General features: G+C 64.0%; 1 protein-coding gene across 9 annotated transcripts in view; it reads right to left on the reverse strand.

Annotated features, from left to right (window-relative positions):
- EFR3B (EFR3 homolog B) overlaps positions 1-19,942 on the reverse strand; it is a 38,949-nt gene that overhangs the window by 17,703 nt on the left and 1,304 nt on the right. For 3 of the 9 annotated variants that reach the window (XM_083831166.1, XM_083831165.1, XM_083831164.1), the window contains exons 3-5: positions 7,416-7,492; positions 6,682-6,809; positions 3,654-3,804 (exon numbers count right to left, since the gene is read on the reverse strand). In XM_083831166.1, coding sequence (XP_083687292.1) covers positions 3,654-3,804; positions 6,682-6,809; positions 7,416-7,492 — 356 coding nt within the window. Of the gene's footprint in view, positions 1-3,653; positions 3,805-4,087; positions 4,173-6,681; positions 6,810-7,415; positions 7,493-10,075; positions 15,386-16,965; positions 17,927-17,957; positions 18,383-19,942 lie in introns of those variants that run through there. The other 6 variants (XM_083831168.1, XM_083831167.1, XM_083831169.1 and 3 more) reach the window with 6 other exon arrangements.

Genomic DNA, 19,942 nt, shown 5'->3' on the forward strand with positions numbered 1-19,942 from the left:
AGGAGCTTGCCAGGAAAGCCGTCTGACCGACAGAGCTGGGGTTTCAGCTTTCAAGGAGAAAAATTAGGGGGAAGAAGGGATAAACTACGTTTTCAAGCTTCCTTCTGACTTCACAAACTTCTTCAAAGGGTCAAGCAGGAAGAGGAGACCTCGGCTCATACAGTCACGCCGCCAGGAGTAAATAAAAAAGGGCAAAATAAGTAAAACGTGTGTAGCATGAGAGTGGACACAAAATCCAAGGCGTCAGCTCCTGGCCTGAGCACATGCAGGACACGGACCCAGGCTGGATCCACCCACCAGCGCCTGGTGCTGGGAACAGATGAGGCTTGCCCTTGGCCCGTGCCACCAGGGCCTCGTGCTTTATCCTCCCCCTCGGAGCAAGGGAATAAGCAGCCGGCAGAGAGCTGGGGGGATGAAATCTGCTGGTTGGATTACACTCCTGTGCTGCGCTCACGTTAGCAGGCTGGGAAAGCTGAGGCCGCTTGGATGGACACGCCAGGAAGGGCGAGGATGCTCCCTGTCCGGGCAAACGCCCCCAAACCGCCCCAAATTGCGCCGAGAGAGCAACGCCGCCGCCGCTGCATTCAAGCTCGGGAGCCGCTCGCTAAAACCGCCCTCTGGCAGGCGAGGAAAGCAGCCAAGAGACACAGAGGAGCCCTTGGGCGAGATCCAAACTCCGACCCGCCGGCGGAGGACGGAGCCGCGCACGCCCACCGGCCCTCCGAGCGAGAACGTCTCCTGCTACAGGCACGTGCCGGCGCCGCGGGAAGGCTCCCTCCTGCCAGACGGGGAGGCTGCGGCACGGGGTGCTGATGTTGGCTCAGCACCGCCACCGACAGCGGCGCAGCTTTGCGGCGGCGCCGGGCGATCCCGCGGCACTCACGCGAGCCATCCGGGGCGGCGCGAAGGCTCGGGCTGAGGTTTCGGGACGGCCTCGATCATCCTGGGAGGATCAGACTTACCTGCAGGGGGTTACCTGTCCCCCCCGGCGCCTCCTTCCTCACCCTACGGGCAGCCTCTCCTCTCTTCTTCCTCTCTGCGGGCAAACGGCCTCCGGTGCCCCCCCCGCAGCTGGCAAAGCCAGCCCTGCCCGTCCCAGCCCTTGCCACCCAGGGCCAGGCACCGATCGGCGTGCGCCCGCTGCGCCAGGCTATTAATAACGTCAGCTGCAAAGGCTGGCTCTGTACCGCCGAAGGAGCTGGCTCAGCCCTGCCAGGAACCGTTCCCAGAGCATGGGGACCGGCTCCGGCTGCTAAACTCCCTCTTACTCACCAGAAAAATGCAGGGCTGTTACATAAGGAACCTCTGTACCAGGCAGGGAGCACAACGTGGTGGGGTTTTTTTGGTGTTTTTGTTTTTGTTTTTTTTTAAAGCTCGTGGCAGCTCCACGTGCAGCCGGAGGCGAGGGCAGGATGCGCAGCGAGGAGCAGGCACCGGGCTCCCCGGGGGAGCCGTCCCGAGCACCCCCACGGCCAGGAAAAGTTGTGGAAAAAAAAAAAAAGGAAGGAAAAGGGGCACGTCCTCGGCAGAGGGGGCTGAGGTTGGCCGTGAGCCGAGGACTGTGCACCTTCCAGCTGCTGCCTGCGGGTGCTGAGCACCTCGGGGCACCCAGCCCACGCGCAAGCTGCCCCTACGAGGGCAGTTGTGGGCAAAATTGGGCAAATGCCCACCCCGGTCCCGCTGCCAACCTGTGCCCCGGGGCAAAAAGCATGGATGGAAAAGTCCCAGCGAGAGCCGTGCTGGCAGGGAGGGCACCAAACCTTCAGGGAAAGGGCTTCGTGCGAGATCCGTTGCTGAAAACAAAGCTGAAAAGCTGGCTCTGGGGCTCCGTGACCCATCTCCCACCGCCAAAATCTAAAACGCTGGACCACAACGCTGCTCCTGCTGTGGTTTGAAGGGCCATGGGGCTGGGTAGGGGTAACGCTGCCGCCTGGAAGTCCTTCAGACACAAACGCATCAGAAGAGGCACATCGAGGAGGGGGAAGAGCCGCTTAAACGACAGACCCGTGACGGTTTGAGGAAAAATAAAGCGGGGACGACGCCGGGCTGGAAACCAGACGGTTCCTACCCGAAGCAGGGACGCTGCCCGGCAGCCTCTGAACGAGGATGAGAAACCGAAGTGGATTTGAGCTGCCACTCCGTATGTTCACCCCGGGGATTACCCAAGGAGGGGTTGGGGCGATCGCGGGCCGCTGGCTATCTGCTGCTGCCGTGCCGGTCCTGGCAGCCCCTCTGCAGCTCGCGGCGAGGAGGGAGGTGTGTGGAAGGAGAGATTTCACGCAGAATGACTCACTGGGAGCAGGTTTCTATAAACAACCTCCTCCCGCCTTCGCCATCGGCTCCGTTATTGTGCAGGCTGCTTGAAGACGGCACCCACTAATTAAGCCCGAGCCCGAGGCGCGTTCCTTGTTAGCAGATCCAGGGAGAAGTGGCTCGTTATCATTACCCACTCCTCCATGAGAGCCCGCAAGGGTTCCTGTGCTGTTTGCCCTCCGAACGCCACCACGCTCCGGGAAACCAAAGGAAAAGCCGTTAAATCGTCACTCCTGATCTGGACCCCTCGTTACAGCATCCACCACCAACTGCTGCCCACGGTTAAACCACGGAAACACGGTGCCTCCTGCTCCGGGGTGCCTGTGTCGGGGCACCCTCGGGCGCAGAGGGACGAGGGTAATGCCTGGAGATCCTGCTCCCATCCCGAGGAGCTTCCCCCTGCAGCACACCTGGGGCTTGTGGTGGCATCGCCACAGTAAAAACACCGCGGCAAGGTGCTGTCGGCAGCAGGCAGCCCGGTCCCGCCGGGCGATCGATGCTCCTGCTCCTCCCCGAGCTGAGGATGAATAAATAGGTTTGCCGACGGGCAGCTCCCAGCGCTCTCAGCCGGGAGCACTCAGCAGCCAGGGAGAAGGGGGTGTGAGAGGTCTCCGCGCCTCTGCCCGTCCCTCTCCCATCACGCAGCAGAGAAAGAAAGATCAGGGCTGAGCTGCCCCTGAATTTCCCAGACACTCAAGACATTTGCCTCGTCCACCCTGCTGCCCGAAGGAGGTTCGGCTTCACCTAACCCCTCTTTTTTTTTTTTTTTTTAGGTACACCCAGTACTCCCAGTAAAACCAGCAAGGAGCAAGCTGTCCCCCAGCAGGAAGGCAGCTCACGAGCATCCCCGCCGGCTACCAGCCGGGATCAGCAGTTTGGACGTCACCTCGCTCGTTCGCGCCGCTCATTTCACGGCTGTGACTGACACATCCCCGGCCTGGTGAAGCCATTTATTTGCTCTGATTAAGCCAGGCCTTTTATGAGCACAAAGAGCTCCCCAAATCCGCGGGGATCATCCTAAGTCGGGCTATTGTCTGAGGCCACTGACAGCCCCCCGTGTCCTCAGACTGCTTTCGGAAAAGCGGAATTCGAGAGCCGGGGGGCACAGCGGCAGAGATCGCAGGCAGCGAGCGGCGGAGACGGCACGCGGGCAGCGCTGCTGGGGGCTCAGAAACCTCACGCACCGCAGGACGCGCGCGGGGGGGACATCCTAAACCCTCACCCACATGCACTCGCCCCTGTCCCGGCGGGGTTTTCTGCCCCGGCCCCGTGCAGGGACGCAGGGGCCGAGGAGAGGGGCAGCAGGGCGCCGCCGCCTCCCCCCCTGCGCTGCTACTCACCGAGTTGGTCCCCAGGATCTGCAGGTTGGGCTTCTCCGACTCCAGCAGCTTCGCCACCATCTTCAGGAAGCTCTCGACGAAGAGGTTGATGCTCTGGCAGTGGCAGGCCATAAGGAGCTGGTCCAGAGCCTCCATGGCGATGCACACATACCTGGGAGTGGGCAGAGGTCGGGGTCAGCACGGGCGCAGCCCCACGGCCCTCCCTCTTCCCCCCTCCTCCCAAACCGCCCGGGTGCTCCCCAGTCAAGCCAACCTAACGCCCACCTTCTGCCCCAGCTGACCCAACGGGGAAAAGTTTACACCCTAAATAACCTCCGGGGGTTGTTAGGCTGCCCCCAGCATCCCTCCTCCTAAGGAAGACCCGGCTGTCCCGGGACCAGGGCTGCCAGCAACACCGTGCAGCCCTCCCCGTGTCCCCTCCGGGCTCCCCTTGCCTTCAGCCGGTCTTTACGTCCTGCGGGGGAGTGCTGGGACAAAGCAGGCTCAGCATCAAGGGCAGCAGCCCTCGCAGATCCAGCCCTGGCCAGGGAGGAGGGACAGGATGAGGCCGCACTGCCGCTGGACTCAGACTGACGTGCTCCGAAAAAAAATTTCGTATTTCGGCACAGCAAAGTATATTCCCAGGACCACCGAAGTTCCTGGGGCGAGAAGCATTTCCTCCAGCAGGAGCTAGACCCAGGCTCTTTCTTAAACCGTTCCTGCCACACTCCTGCCTCCAGAGGAAGCCGGAAAGCCTCGTGCCCAGCGCTGAACCTCAATCGCGGGCCCATTCTGGAGGTGGCAACCGATCGCGGGATTTGTCGGGTGGCACTTCGCGTCTTCGAGACAAATGGGACCGGCTGCTCGCGGTGGCTCCGGGGAAGCCTGCGGCTCGCAGGCTGGCCCTGCGGCGCTCGCTGCATCTGGCTCAGGAACGCTGCAGCAGCCGGAGCTGCTTGTGCCAGAGCTGCCGACTGCCCCCCGTGCACGCGCAAAGCCCAGGGGAGAAGCAAACCGCGACCTCCGACGGCTGCGAGCAGATATTTATTCCAGCTGAAGATGCCCAAAACAGTCATGCGAAAAAAAAGAAACAAAAGCAGCGACTGCACAGTTTCGTGCCTCTGACTCCTGCAGGACCTTCGATGTACCCAAACACCTGATATGGATCCAACACCAAGACACAGAGCGCAACAAACTTTCCGTCTCTTTACCACCTCCCCCTGACTCCTGCTTTCTGCGCAGCTCTGAATCAAGCATCACAGCAGCTTGCATCGGGCCCGGATCTCCTGCCGCAGCCGAGGAAGCAGGTGGCAGGCACAGACCTGTGCTCTTTATCCTGAGCACGATTCATCCTTCAACCTCGATTTTGTGCTCCAGCTCCTCGCGTGGCCAGATCTGCCCGGGTGACACCCAGAAGCAGCTCGACGCAGCGAGCTCACAAGGAGGCTGACATGATCTGCCCCGTGCAAGCCCCGAGTGCACATTAAAGGGCAGCTGGAGAGGAAAACTGCCCTCTCGCGGGAAGGAATAAGTCCTGAGCTTCCAGGTTCCAGCTGATAAAACACAGCAAGACTGATCCTTTCTCCCGAGGCCCCAGGAACTGGTGAAACCTGGCTGCGTGCTCGAGTGGAGCCTGTCCTTCAGACACCGCTACAGCTCGTCCAGATCCCATGAAAATCAGCAGCCGAGTATTCCTGGGCCTGCCAGGCTCCAACCCATCTGTCAAACTGGGTTAAAAACGGCCCAGAGGGAAAAAGGGCAGGAAGAGGTGACCAACAAGCGGCAGGAAGCATCAAGCCCCTTTCTGGGAGGAAAGGAGGCTGAGAACGACGCCACGTGTCCGATATTACCGCGACAGCGTGACTTCTCTTTAGGGGACGTTTCAAATTAAGCTTCAAAACTTAGCCTGCACGCACAGGAGGACGGGGAGGGAACACGTCCCTCCACCGAGGCTTGCCATTAGACGTCAAACCTCTCCGACAGCCTTTCTTCTCCCGGCATTGCGAGCAGAGCCCCGTTAACAGCCGCCCAGCCGCGGAACACCAGGCAGAGCTTTGGACGCCCTGTCCCTCCCGGTGACGGGTGAATGCGGACGAGGCTTTGAAGGTTTGCCAGCTCTCACGCTTCTGAGGCGGGCTGCTGGCTTCTCTCCCCCCCCAGGGATGACAGGCAGGCTGGAGCTCGCGCCACGAAGCTGAGCCGTGGCTTTGTTCAGCAGACGGCGAGGATCAATCCAGGAGCTGTTTCAAAGGGAAAGGATCCCCCCACCCACCCCCCCGAGCTCCCCCGGTGCTTCTAATCAGGGCACTCAGCTATTTCCAGGCGGGTGCTGCCTCTCCCTGCAGTAAACATGGCAAAGCTTTGCGGGGTGGGAACGTGGAGAGAACGGGGCCCAGGCGGGACCAAGCCGGGCAGAGCCAACACGGCAATCCCCAGGCAGCCCAACGCATCCCCCCCCACGTGCTCTCCTGAAAAGCATCAGCGCGCTGCCCCTCATCCTTGGTCCCGCTCGGGCCACGTCAGCACGGCTCCGCGGAGATGTGGACGGGCTGCGGCACACCCAAAAGGGTCCTGACTAACCCCCAGCAAGGGCAGCCCCACCACGGACACGCTTGTCCGTAGCCAGACTTCCCACTGGCTCTGCAAACATCGCTGCGGGCTTTGAGAGGCCAGGAGGGTGCCGCAGGCTCCTCGCGATGTCCCAGGGGGACGATGGCAGCCCTGCAGCGGGGGACGAATGCTGTACGCACGCAGACCCCTCCAGCAGAGGCATCGGAACCCCAGGGAAATGCTGCGCGGCTCCCAGCTTGCCCGGCCCCTTGCAACTTTGCCAGGAGTTTGCACATCCCTGCGGGCTCCCACATCTCACTTCTGGAGGCAGGACACGCCGCAGTCCCTCTGCAGCATGCTAAAAGCTTCGGGACACCCTAGAACACACGGGCGAGCTGGGTTCCCCACACATCCCCCTTACCCAAGACCCCGCTCCTATCTCCTGGCCCGTCTTTATGCCGATGACAGAGGGGGCCCGAAACAGCCTCCCAGCCCTCACCCGTATCGGTGCCGGCTCACGTCGCGGATGAGCCGCTCGGAGAGGTAGGCACCGATGCGATCCAGCTTCTCCGGGGCCGACAGGGCGTAAAACGTCAGCTTCTCCATGTTGGTCTTCACCAGCCCATCCTGAAAGAGAGCAAGGCAGGGCGTCAGGGCCTCCCGGCCAGAGCCAGCGAACATCAGGAGCGTCTGCAGCAAACCTTGGCGGCGACGGCAGGTGCCCGGAGCACCCCAGCCACCTCCTAGCACTTCCCCACTCCTTGAACGCTGGGGAACGCAAATGGGGGCTGCATTTGGCCCCAGCTTAGCGCCCTCTGACGTGCCACAGCTGAGGGCGACCCTGGCGGAAACCTCCACGGAGCACCCCACACGCTGTGAACACAGCCCGAACCGTTTTGGCAGCGTCTCGGCTGTGAAACGGAGACAAAGAGCCCAGGTTTGGGATGCTCCCGGAGCAGCTGGCGGAGCCCTTGGGCATCCCCGTCCCCCATTCAGCGGGGCAGCAGGCGGGGCACCGACTTCCCTGCCTCCAGGCAGCGTAAGCAGCTTCCGAGCTGAAGCTTTAAGAGGGCCCCGCTCTCAGAAGCTGCTTTTCCTCTCCACAAACCGGATTTGAAGTGAAACCGCTCCTCCCCGCGCGGTTTTAGGAAGGCAGAGCACCCCCCCAGCCTCCCAGGAGCCGTTTTGGGCAGCCCCCCAGAGCACGGACGCATGAAGCAGCGCCTGGTTTACCTCTGGGTCCTCGGGGAAGATGTTGTCCACCAGCCTTTTGTAGCGGGGACGCAGGGCGCCGCAGCAGCCGCACACACCTGGAAGAGAGGAGCCGGAGCCGGTGAGCGGGGCCAAAATCCTCAGCTCCTGGGCAAAGCCCTGCGTGGAGATGCCCTTGGTGGAAAAAACATCCCCGGATTCAGCGGCACCGGCTTGCAGCGCAGGGCACCAGCCTGCCGACAACCCAGCTTTTTGCAGCCAAAAAAAAAAAACAAAAACCAAAACCGGGAAGAAAACCGCAGCTGAGAGGCAGGGAATTGGCTGTTGACCAGTGCCATTTGACGTGGGACCGCAGGGCTGCTTCTCTCACCCACGAAAGCAGCGCCCTGAGGTACAAAGTTCCCTTGAATTTGGGTCTCTGTATCTCAGGAGACCTTCCGCAGGTCCTCAGGCCAAGAAGGAAGAAAAGGAAGAGGGCACACCTCGATGCGAATTGTGAAAGGAAGACGCGTTTTCCCGCTCGCAGCCCCCAAGCTGAGCTGCTGAGCACCGCCAAGCGCCCCCGACTCTCCCCCTACCTCCGGGCCGCGGGACAGCACGGGACGGCAGTCCCTGTACCCCCACGAGGACACCAAGCCACCCGTGCGCCTCACGGTGCCACCCCACAACCCACGGCGCCGCGCTCAGCGGTGACAGCGCCGGGTAAAACCACCCAGAACCGGGGGCAGACAGGAGCCGGGGGTTACCGCGCGCAGCCCCTCTTTTTGGGGTGCCTCCGCCGTCGCAGCAGCTCGCCTCCCCATGCACGAGCCATGACTCTCCGAGGGCCAAAACGCCCTTTGAGGGGCGTTAATTAAACTCTCCTTGATTGGGAGCGAAGCCCCAGCCACCAAACGTCCCAAACCGGTTGCCCTGCCCCGCTCCGTTTTTGGGGAGCTGCTAAAGGGGAAGCACGAAGCCACGCCAGCGCTGGCCGCCGAGAAACACCTGCAGAGTTTGTTGGTTTAAAACAAAACAAAAAACCAAACAAACCCCAAAGCTCGGTGGGCGCGCTGCCCTTCGCACCCCCGGGTCCCCCAGCTCCAGCCCCGTGTTTTCCTGGCCCCGGTGTCACCGGGATGCTGCGGGATCCCCGTGGAGCGGGATGCTGCCAGCCACCCCAAAGCCCCGGGGAGGCGTGAGCAACGCGGGGCTGCTTTTTGGCTAAGGGGACAAAGCCGTGCCGGGGGGGGGAGCCGGTGACCGCCCCCGCCGGAAGGCGGCACTGCGCCGTGCTCAGCCCTTCCCTTTTGGGGTCCCATTTCGGGTGCCCAGGAGCAGCACTTCCAGGAACTGGGGCGGCACGGAGCTCCTTCCTTCTCGTGCTCGCCCTGCAACCCCCTCCGCTGTCCTGGTTTGCTTCCAGGCCGCCGTACCTGCTGCGCTCCTTCCTCTTAGCCGCCTCGCATCGATTGCTCTTTTCCTCCCCGAAGTACCTTTAATCTGGCCTCTTAATAAATTCTCGTTTGCCTTTCGCACAAACGAGCGCCTGACGATCTCTCCCCTGAATCCTTTTAGTGCCTTCCCTTCGCCCGGGACGGCGGAGGCAGCAGCACGACTTACCCCACCCCGCCGGGTCCCAGCGACCCCATAAACCCGGGGCCCACCAGCTCACCCTACAAAATACCCGGCGGGCTTCCCCGTAAGCGATCCCATTAAATCCCGCAGCCTCGCGGGCACTTATCCCCCACTCCAGCCGCGGGACTTGGGAGCGTTTCTCAGGCCGAACCCTGGGAGAGCAGCCACGTTCCCAAGCTGCCGCCCTCGCCCTGACGAACGGAGCCAGGAGCAGACCCGGCAGGGCTCCATCGATAATAATTACTTAATTAAAGCCAGTGCCTTCCCTCTCACCCGGCGTGACCCTTTCTTCTCCAAGAATGAGGTTTTTTGAGGCCTCACCTGCAGGCAGAGCAGCAGCAGGACAGAGACGAAGCCCTGAGGTGCCTGCCGGGGGGGGACCAGGCACCGCCACCCCCCAAAGGGAGCATTTGGGGCTCTTTTTGGATGGGGGAGGCCAGCACCGTGCTGCCCGCACCCAAAACCACGCCAGGACACCCGCGGGCAGGATCCCACAGGGCCCAGCTCCAGCCGGAGGGAGGACAAAGCCTCGTATCGGGGCCAGCAGCTCTGATACCTCGTACGACTCTCTGATGCCTCGTATGAGGGCTGAGCTCGCCGCAGCCGGGCGCTCACACCCTGCCCGTTTGCATCGAACCGGGAGGAACTTTCCCGTCCCGAATCCCTGCCTTCCGTCAGCTTTGACCCAGCCCGGACGGACAAAATGTCCGCACAGACGGGGGAGACTGCGAACCTTGAAGAAACCGGAGCAAAAATAGCACGGAGCCTGAAGGAAACAGAAGGTTTTTTCCTCGCTTTATTTCCCCTCCCCTAGGGGCTCTCCAGAGAGAAATAAATAAATAAATAAATAAATAAATAAATAAATTCTGGTCCCAGTATCAGCTGTTTGGGCTGCACAGAATGTCCCCGATGGCTCCAAATCTTAGCGCCAGGGCTGGCAACAACCCCCGCGGCCAGGCTGGTGCCACCAGCAGCCCAGAGGAGCGGCTCCCCTCTCCCAAACCCAACCCAGCACCCCAAAAAAAAGCAATCTGGGAGGGGGGGGGGGGACACGGACACTGTACCTGCTCCGGCCACGTGCAGCATCTCCCAGGAGCGGGCAGGGCCGGCGGCGCAGAGCTGCAGCGCGGGGCTCAGCACCCAGCCGCTCAAAGCCATCGCGGCCGGGGCGAAGGCGGGGGGCTCGGGGCGCCGCTCTCGGCCTCGCAGCGCCGCGAGCGGGGCCGGCCCGGTGGCGGCGGCGGCAGCAGCAGCATCGCTGCGGGGCGATGCTCAGCCGAGCGGGAGCAGGCGTTGAAATAAATAAGGGAGCTTTCAGCGCGGCTGCTGAGTCACCCAGGCGGCTCCGATGGCAGCTGGGAACGCGGCGCTGGCTTCGCTCCGCCGGCGGGTGCGCGGGGGTGGTTGGGGAGCCAGGCGTTTTGGGGAGCATCCCTTGGAGGGGGGGGACACGGGGACAGGGTGCAGGGGTCGGTCCGGCGAGGTCGCCGAGGGTCCAAAGCTCTCATTCAAGGCTGCCCCTTGTTAGCGCTGCTGGCAGACGAGCAGCGTGGGCAGCGCTAATAAGGCGGAGGCTCAGCGGGTGGCAGCTGGCCCCAAAAGAGCAGCCAGGGATGCAGGATGCACGGGGACGGACCCGCGCGGTGCTGCACGCCCTCCTCCCACCGGCAAGCCTGCAGCTCTGAGAACCACGGACACGGGTTTTCTTAAAGAAGGGGTAAACTGAGGCACGGAGAAACACGACGTGACCCCCCCCCCGTGGAAGGAATAAGGCGGGGAACCCACAAAGTCGGGTTGTAACGGGGCTTTTGTGCTGGCAGAGCGGCCAGAGGAGAGCGGGACACAGCTCACAGCCCGTAATGGCCGCACACTCTCCCCCCACGCGCTGCCCTTGACCCTTTCCCCGTGAGCCCCCTCCCCTCTCCCCATTTTAGCGGCAGGCCGGCGATAAACCCCGCCGGAAAGCCTCACGGATGCACTATTCGAGGCGCGGAATTTCCTTAATAAGGGCACACCGACTGATGGCAAATGAATCTTAATTAAATCAAGCAAAATCCCTCGTTCGATCCAATACGCCGCAAAGGTCGCTCGCTCAGCTCCAGGCGGGAACTGGGGCCCGAAAGCAGGGAGCGCGCCACCGGCCCGCTGCCGTCTCCCCCCGAGCCATGCACCAAAGCGGACACCTTCCCCTAATCTGCTTAGCAAAATCTCATTTACGTGCCCGACGTGCGAGCCTCCTCCGTGCCCAGCCTCCGAATCCCTCGGGACTTCGGCACCCGGCGGGTAAACCCGCCTGGGGCGAAGGACGAGATCTCCGCGTCAGAAATGTTGTTGGAAATGTCACCGAGCAATATTCGGGCTGGCCCGGAGACCTTTCGGTCCTGGTCCCCGCAGGGCAGGATGGAGCTGGGAGCCCCAGGTCACGTCAAGAGGGGAAAAGATATCGGGGAAGGCGAGAAATAAGCAATGCCAGCAGGGAGAAGGGGCGGATTCGGAGATTCGGCGCCTCGATGGGTGCCGGTGGCTCCGTCGGGCACCGCTTTGCGGGTCCCGCTCCTGCCCAAAAACCATCCCTGGAGCAGCAGGAAGCCCTCCCAAGGGAAAGGCTTCCCTTAAGCGTTCCTGTGAGCTCCCGTCACCAAGTGAAGAAGCAGGAAAACACCACCAAAAACCCAGCTTCGGTGCCAGCAGGCCCCGCGCTGAGCCAGGGCGGATCCCGATGTAAATCGGGACGGCAGAGCTGTGAAGCACGCCAGTAAATTTCCCTCTAATTGCATTTAAGAGAGCTGAAAGCGCCAGGCACCGACTAAAACCACAGCCCGACGTCCTCGTGGCACCCAGCACGGGAACGGGGTGAGGCTGCGGCAGCCCCCGAGCCAGGAGGGGAGCTGGACGCCAGCCCGAGCCATCCACGACATCCCTGTGCAAAGAGCGAGCGGCCATAAAAAGGTGAGGGAGACCCCCCGGCTCCGACACACGTAACGGGGCAGGCAGAGCCGGGGAAGGTGCAAAGCCTTTTAGCTGAGCAATTAAACCTGCAGCTTCCCCCGGCGCTCCTCCGCACCCTGCTCCTGCCTTACCTCCTCCAGGGCGCACACACCACGGCCTGGGGGGGGGGGCAACACGTTGCCCCATGACGGTTCCCCCATGCGGCGACCCTACGGGGGAGCTGTTTTGGCGGCCAAATCCACGCCGGTTTCGGGACTGGCGTGGCCGAACCCCACCCGGATTTGCCCAAACGCGCTGCCTCCTTCCAAACTTGCCGCTTCCTCCTCGCTCCCTGCTTCCAAAGACTGGGAACGCGCGCACAGATCCCCAGGTTCTCGTCCCGGAGAGGTGCGGAGCACCCTGCGTCACTGCTGGGCCCGCCCTGCCCAACCTCGAGAAGGATCGTCGCCTCATCGAGGTGCTGAGGCACCAAACGCAGCTTCGGCGACCCCACAGGTACGCGGGGGGGGGCACGAATCAGCCCCGCCGGCAGCACGCAGCCGTGACGGATTTGGCCGCCCGTTATTTACGCTTCACCACCCGGCTGCGCCCGCCAGGCCGACACCGCGGCACGCGCGCCAAGCTTCGGCGGCAGCCAGATTAATTAACGTTTCCCGGCCGTGATTAGACCCGGGCGTTAAAACCACACCGACCCCCCTGCAACGTGGGGGGGTTGGCGTCAGGTACCCGGCAGGCGGGCGGCAGCGAGCCGAGGGGAGGAGAAGGGGAGTTAAGCGCCTTAAGGGGCGGCTGGGTTCGTTACACAACGCACGGCAGCGGGAGAGCTGGGGGAGGAAAGAGCTTAAACGGCAGGAAATTTCACTCAAAAACTCCGGCCTCGGCTCGCCTCCGGCTCCTCGACGCGGGACGTTCGCTGGGCACGGCGTGGACGCGGTGGTTTTGGTGCAGGTCCCGCACACAGGGGCAGCCTCCCAAAATCTGCGTAGTTAAGAGCTGGGTTAAGGTCCACGGCCTCCAAAACCTGCTTCGTTAAGAGGCGGGTTCATCCCGGGAGCCCAGGACCCTGCCCCGTGCGGCACAGAGGACACGGAGAGGCTTGCAAGCTGGAAAGGTTTTCCAAGGAAAGGGAAGAAAAAGATTTGCGCGCGCCTCACAAAAACGCGGCGAGGTTTAACGCGAGGGGCTGACCAGACGCCTTCTCGTGGTTCCCCGTTTCCTCCAGATTTGCTAAATCAAAGCCCGCAGCTAGCTGCAGTTTCGGCAGGAAACATAACCGAGCTGCCTCGTTTAGGGAGAAGTGAGATGAAAGCACCAGGGCCACGCTTCCCTCCATCCTTCCTGAGCTGCCGGCAGCCCCTGCGGAGGCCGGGGGGGGGGAACAACTCCAGGCGCCGGGGGGGCAGAGCGCCCTGCGACGGAGCCACGGCGCTGCGAAGAGCTCAGCGTCCCTGGGAGCGCGTCTGCTTGTGCAATTACTGCCTGTGCGACCAATTAGCAGAGCCCTCAAGCTGTCAGGCTTGATGAGCTTCGACGCGAACGACGCTGGCTACCGGCCTGGCACCGTCCCGACCTCCGGCGCTCGCTCCGGGCAGAGGAGTCCCCGTCTTCACTGCAGACGTCAAACGCTGCCGGACGCGCGGGTGCCGTCTGACGTGTGCCCGAAATAAAGCCCCGGACACGACCACAGCCATCGAGGCTTCGCACAAACCCGAAGGAGAGCTGTGGCCAAGCAGCTCGGGAAAGCCCCCGGCGCCACAACCAGCCCCTTTTCCTCCACGAGTGCTGAATTAATTTGCGGGGAGCTTAATTGCGCTTCACGTTCCCCCGCTGAGCCATCCAGTCCCACCGAGCGCGATTTATTCAGCGCCAAACCCATCCGCTGCCGGCTGCGGCTCGGTGGCACGCTGGCAGCCCCAGGAGGCTCGCAGGGACCTTGCTGGCGCCCACCGCCGGCAACGCCTCCTCCCCGGGTAGCCGAAAAGCCTCCTTTCCCCCGCCACCGAAAAAAGGGAACCTCTATTTCCAGCTCCTCCGGTGTGGGAGGAGAAAGCGCAGGGAGGGAGCGTGGCGGAAACAAACCCCGTGGCTGCCCGGGCTGGGTAGGGCTCAAAGGCTGGCCCCGCGGCTCCAACGGGGCCCCACAGCTGCCAGACGTAGCAGCGGACGGCCAAACCCCGCTGGGAAGCACTCACGGGACCGCGAGCTCCATCCCATCCCCGGTGTTGCCGGCTCTCACCCTACACTGCCCGCGAACCCGGTCCCGCAGCCTCGCAGCCCACCAGGCTCGCTCCGCCTTTCGCAGGGATTTCGGGTTTCAGCCCCTGCCTCCTGGAGACCGTGGTGCTCGGCGGTGAGGCCGGGACCTTCAGAGAGCCCCCAGACACGGGGCGACCAGGCTCAGTCACCGGCCCACGAGCAGGACCCCAGCTCCCGTGCCGTGAAACACCCCGAGGAGGAGCTAAGCCCTGAGCCCGGCTCGGGACAGCGAGCTCCCACGGGAGACGGGAAGAGCGAAACGAAGGCCCGGGCTCACAAAACCATGCGCCTGGTTCGCTCGGCACCGGCTGCCCGGGCTGGGCTCGCGGCTCAGTTCTCCCATTTTCACCGGCGGCTGGGAAGGAAACCAGAGGCGGGCAGAAACCGGGCAGAGCTCCCCCGAAAGCCCTCGCCTCGTGCACACGAATGGCAGCGCTGCGGGGTTAGAGGGACGGATGTGCAGGGCGGGAGGGCACCGTGCCCCTAAAACGCCTCCCCGGGAGCCAGGCAGGTCCCCAAAACGGAGCGAGCGTCCCGCCTGCGGAGCAAAACTCCCCCACCCAGGCACCCACCTAATCCCTCCCGCAGGCCAAGGGACGGTTAAAAGAGAGATTAAAGAGATACCGATAATCCCGCGCATCCCTAACGCGCCTCGCATCATCCGAAGCGTCCCGCGGAGCTTTGCCAGCTCCTGGAAGCTCTCCAGGCCCGCGAGCCGCAGCAGCGCCCGGCGCTACGGGCGAAGGGACCGGCCCGGCGTTTGTCCTCAGCTTCGCATTCAGGTCCCCCGGGGACGCTCTGCCCTTCCTCACCCTCCGTCCCGGGAGGAAACGCCGCGGATTTGGGGATTTCGGGGTGGGGGGCGTCCCCGAGACCGCGGATTTCGGGGCGGGGGGCGTCCCCGAGACGCTAGCGGAGGAGCTGCGGCCCAGATGTGGCACGGGGTCACCTCCCCGCGGGCATCCGAGGGACGAGCGGAGCGCATCACCCCCCAATCACCCCACAAGCCCGACACCGGGGCTTTTGGGGTCTCGCAGCTCCGATTTGGAGCCAGACGGACGGGCTCGGCTATCGGGGGCAGCGAGGGGCTGCCGTGTCCCCAGGGCTTGCGGCAGCCGTGCGTTCACCGCGAGCTGCCCCGGGGCAAGGAGGGGAAAGGAAGCGTCCCCCCCCCCCCCCCCCCCCCGGTTCTGCGGGTGGAAAAATACCGGCTGGGAGACCTGAATGACTCAACGGGAGGGCCACGGAGGAGTCAGCACCGCGACGAGGGGAGGAGAGGGGAAAAAAAGGAGAGGAAACCAGGCGTCCCGCCTCGGCCTCCCTCCCCGCGGCCCCGCTAGGTGGAAATCCACTCCCCAAAGCCGCTGGCTCCACTCCTCTCCCCCCCCCATCCCCGTGCGGCATCCCAACGCGGCCCCGCTCCGCGCGTTGCCCCGGCGAGCCCCAAAATCCAGCACCCCCAAAATCCAGCACCCCCAAAATCCAGCACCCCCAAAATCCAGCACCCCGTTGCATAGGGGCAGCGGAAAGCACCGTGCCCACGCTGCGCTCACCCCTGGCACCGCGGCTCCTCGCTGAGCGGGGAACGGGGGGGGGGGGGCTCAGCCAGCAGCGACCCCACAAACCTGGGGGGCCCCGGGGTTCCCACCTCCGCAGCGCTCTCCCCCGCGCCGACAGCTCGGGAAGGATGCTCGGGCAGCGGGGAGGGAGGATTTAAGAGCCCGCTGCCACCCGGCCACCCCCCCCCGAGCCCTTCCCAAAAATCTCCGGGCAGCTTAGCGCGGGATGGAGGGGGGGGGGCGGCCAGCTGCTGGGCCAGCTGCTCCCCGTTACGCCTGGCATCATCACCCCGCTGCGCTTCCAGGGCGGCCTTGGGGTCGACGAGGTCCGAACGCCCCAGGGTGCGTGGGGGTATATAGGGCCGAGCTCTACGTCAGGACCAGCAAGCCCCCAGCATCGCAGGGGGTGCTCGTATATAGGGCCAAATCTCTCCTGCTACGGGGTGGGGGGCGTGGGACCCCCCCCCCAAGTAACCAAGTGGAGCTGGAGAACCCTACACAGCACTCCAGGCTTCCCCACACAAAGGACTGGGAGATTCCCCCATAATCCGGGGGCAGCAGTCCCATAAAGGAGCTTTCCCTCCCGGCCCTGGGGAGCACACGACCCCAGGAACCTGGGCTGCTAACGCGGTTAATGGGGAGGGGGGAGGTTAAAAGACACCCCCCCCCAGGAACAGGGCAATGCCCCACTGATAAAGGGGGTGTACAGCCCTTTATGGGGCCACCGCGTGTGTCCCAGCCCCACAGAGGGGTCACCCCCCGTAACCGGGGGGACGCACGGCGCTGTACAAGACCAAAGTCCCCCCCCCCCCCCCAAGCCTTTAGGGTCACCCCCCAATAACCGGGGGTGGGCCCAGGACGGAGGTGCCCCCACCCCAAAGAGGGGGCACCCCTCAGCCACTATGGGCTCACGCAGCCCTATATAGGACCGAGGTTCCCCCCACCCCTCCGAGGGGGCACCCCCAGAAAAAGAGGGGGTGCACGGCCCTACACAAGCCCGGGATCCCTCCGACCCCAAAGAGGGGACACCCCCAGGAAGGGGGGGGGGACCCGAGCCGGTCCAGGACGAGGCCCCCCCACAAACACCGGAGCGGGGACACCCCGGGGTGGGGGCGCAGAGCCCGGCCGAGGCGCCCTGAACCCAACGCGGGGGTCTCGCACGGCCCCGGCCCGGTTCCGCAGGCACTCACCGTACATCGCTGCTGCTGCCCCGGCCCGGCCCGGCTCGGTTCGCCTGAAAACGGCGGTGCCCGGGCCCGGCTCTGCCGGCTCGGGGGCGGCACCGAGGGGGGGGCGGCACCGCAGCAGCGGCTCCTCCCGCAGGCACGGCTGCAGCGCCCGCCCCTGGCACGGCTCGGCACGGCTCGGCACGGCACGGCCAAAGCCCTGCGAAGGAGCAGGGGGAGGGGGGCGTGAGACCCCCCCCCCCCCCCATTTTGGGGTTGGGGCCGTTTGGGGTTGGGGCCGCTGATCGCTCGGGGTCCCCCCAAAAGGCCGCAGGAGCCCCCCCCCAGGCCCTCACCTCATCCCTCGCGCCCCCCGGCTCGCTAACCAGGCGACGGCTGACGCCTCCCCCGATCCCGCTTGCGGGGAAATTAACGCTTGAATTAAAAACATTTCGGGAGTTTTAATCCTCCCCGCGGGCTCCCCGGGTGGCGGAGCGGGGACCCGTTCCCCCGGGGCTGGCACACCGGGGTGCGGGGATGCCGAGCATCGCTGCTCGGCCCGGCGTAAACCGAAAGCCTCGGGGTAAAACGTGGCGAGGAGGGCAGAGCCCGAGCCAGACGCGGCCAATCCTCCCGTCCCCAGAAAGCCTCGTCCCTCAGCTTGCAAGGATTTGGGACCACTGGCTCGCTGCGAAGGGACACGGGGGTCGCCGGGACAGCGCTATAGGGTGGCCCTTTGGGGACCTGGCGGCGGCCACAGCCCCAACCCCAGTCACCGCCAGGTCCCCTCAGCTCTGCCCGAAACACACGGGGTTGGCGCAGACCCCCGAATTTGTCACCGCTGGAAGCGGCTCCGGCCGCAGAGAGCCAGGCCGGACACGACCACCCCTGCCCAGAGCCAGGGTGCGGGTCCAGGCCGCCTCCGGGACCTTCCTCCTCCGGATTTACGGAGCAAGAAAAGGAGGGAGAGGAATCAAACCCACCCCACCGCCAGCACCGCCCCCGTCGGCCCCTACCTGTCATCGCCACGCCGGGTCGTACCACCACGGGGACCCCAACGCACTCCAGCCTTGCCCGGGGGGGGGGGGGGGTCCCGGCACGGCTCTGCACGGGGCACGGTCACCGCCCGGGAGCCGGCCGACCCCTGGCCTCTCCCCCAGGGAGCTGAATTATTTGGGGACGGGGTGGGGACAAGCGGCCCTGTCCCCGCTTCGGGCTCAGAACTGGGGTGCCGAGCTCAGCACGGCGGGCACGTGGGGCACCGAGGGCTGCTCTGCTCCGGGCCCCGGGGACCCGCTGCGGGGCAGCCCGGCGGGGAGGAGGTGGCCTGCGGGCACCGGGGGACGGCGGCGACGCGGAGCGGCGACGGTCATGCCGGGAGGGAGGCCGGCGGCGGGGAGCCGCTCGCCCCGGGCACCTCCTTTGTCAGGCACGTCCGTGTGTCCCCGGTCCGTCTGCTCCCTCCTTCCTCCCGCAGCTGTTTCCATGGACACGGAGCTGCAGCAGCAGCAGCAGCCGCCGCAGCGGGGTCTCCGGCACCGAGCCCTGCATCCCTTCGCCAGCCACGTGCCCAGGGCAGAACCGAACCCCACGCCCACAGGCCGGCTCCCCGGAGCCGTTCCTGCGGCCCCTCAAGGGCGTTCGCGGCGGCCCTCGCGCACCCGGCGTCCGTTGTGGTGCCGACAGCGGCCACGTCGCTCGCACGGCACCCGGGGACGGGCCGAGACGCCCCAGCTCCGGAGGACAAAACCCACCGTTATTGTGCCGTAGCAGGTCCCCAGCGCATCCCCCAGGGGCCAGACGCACACCTGGTTTCGAGGTGGGGAAACTGAGTCACGCTCTGCCTCCCGCACCCCAGCCCCAATGGCTCAGAACCAGCCAAACCCAGCCGGCAGCGACCTCCCTTTTAGGGGGGCCTCCCACCTCCGTGGGATCATTCAGCACCCCGCTTCATTCCCCAGCTGTTAGCCTTGCCTTGAGGGGTTTCTCACTTGTTTTGCTCCTGACGTTACGTATCTTTAGCTGGCCCCAGGCGCTCGTCAGGAGAAGCTGTGCCCTGCTTCCTGCCGCGGTCGCTGTGTGCCCGGCTACGAAGTCTAGCCCAGTATCAGCGAATTACCGGGTTTGCTGTCATTAAGACCTGGGCAATTGCACTGCTGATCTGTATTCATTACTGCACCGTTTTTAGAGATAAACTGTTTATCCCTAAAGCTGTTGGTACGGTGTCTGGTACCGCATCCCAAACCCGTAAGGCATCAGGGCTGCCTTAAGCCCTTACGCTGCCCAAACCCACGGAAGACGTTGGCACGGTGCTAAACCACCTCCCTCCACCTCCTGCCCAGGCACGGAGGGGCTCTGTCTCTCCCAGCCCAGAAAAAAAAAACACAGAGGACTTCATATCTGGTAGCAAAACAAGGAGATAAAGCGACCTTTCTTTCGCCTCTGTTGCAAACAGACCAACGGACACGCTTGGGCCAGGCTGGAAGGAAATCCTGATTTCCCCCTTCCTCACACCACTCTGAGCAGAGCAGCACACGCTCGCCATGGGGCAGCGGGCAGCACAAACCCGTTGCCACGCTGCTGCTGAGACGTCCCAGCTGGCACCTCAAGGAGGAAGAGCCGAATTCCCCCAACCAGCTCCCAGACGGGTCTGTAAGAACCGTTAACATCCGTACGACCAGAAATGCCTCTACATGGATGCGTAGGACCCACGGAGAAAGGGTGAAAGGGATCAGCTTACAGTGCCACAGAGCGTCGTGTGCCTGCCTTCATCGAACGGCCAGGCAGCAGGAAGATGAAGAACAAAAGGAAGATAACAAAGAACAAACCTAAAGATAAGGTGACACGAAGATGAAGAGCAGAGCTGGAGCCATAAAACACCCGGAGACGTGTAACAGCGGGGCCCTTTTGGCAAAGATTTATGGGAACAGATAATGAGGCAGAAGGTTCCCAAACTGCCCATAACAGATCTGTCAGAGCAGCTTCTTGCTGCCACTCAGGA

The sequence above is a fragment of the Anser anser genome, assembly GCF_964211835.1.
Source record: "Anser anser genome assembly, chromosome: 3".
NCBI classification, from domain to species: Eukaryota; Metazoa; Chordata; class Aves; order Anseriformes; family Anatidae; genus Anser; species Anser anser.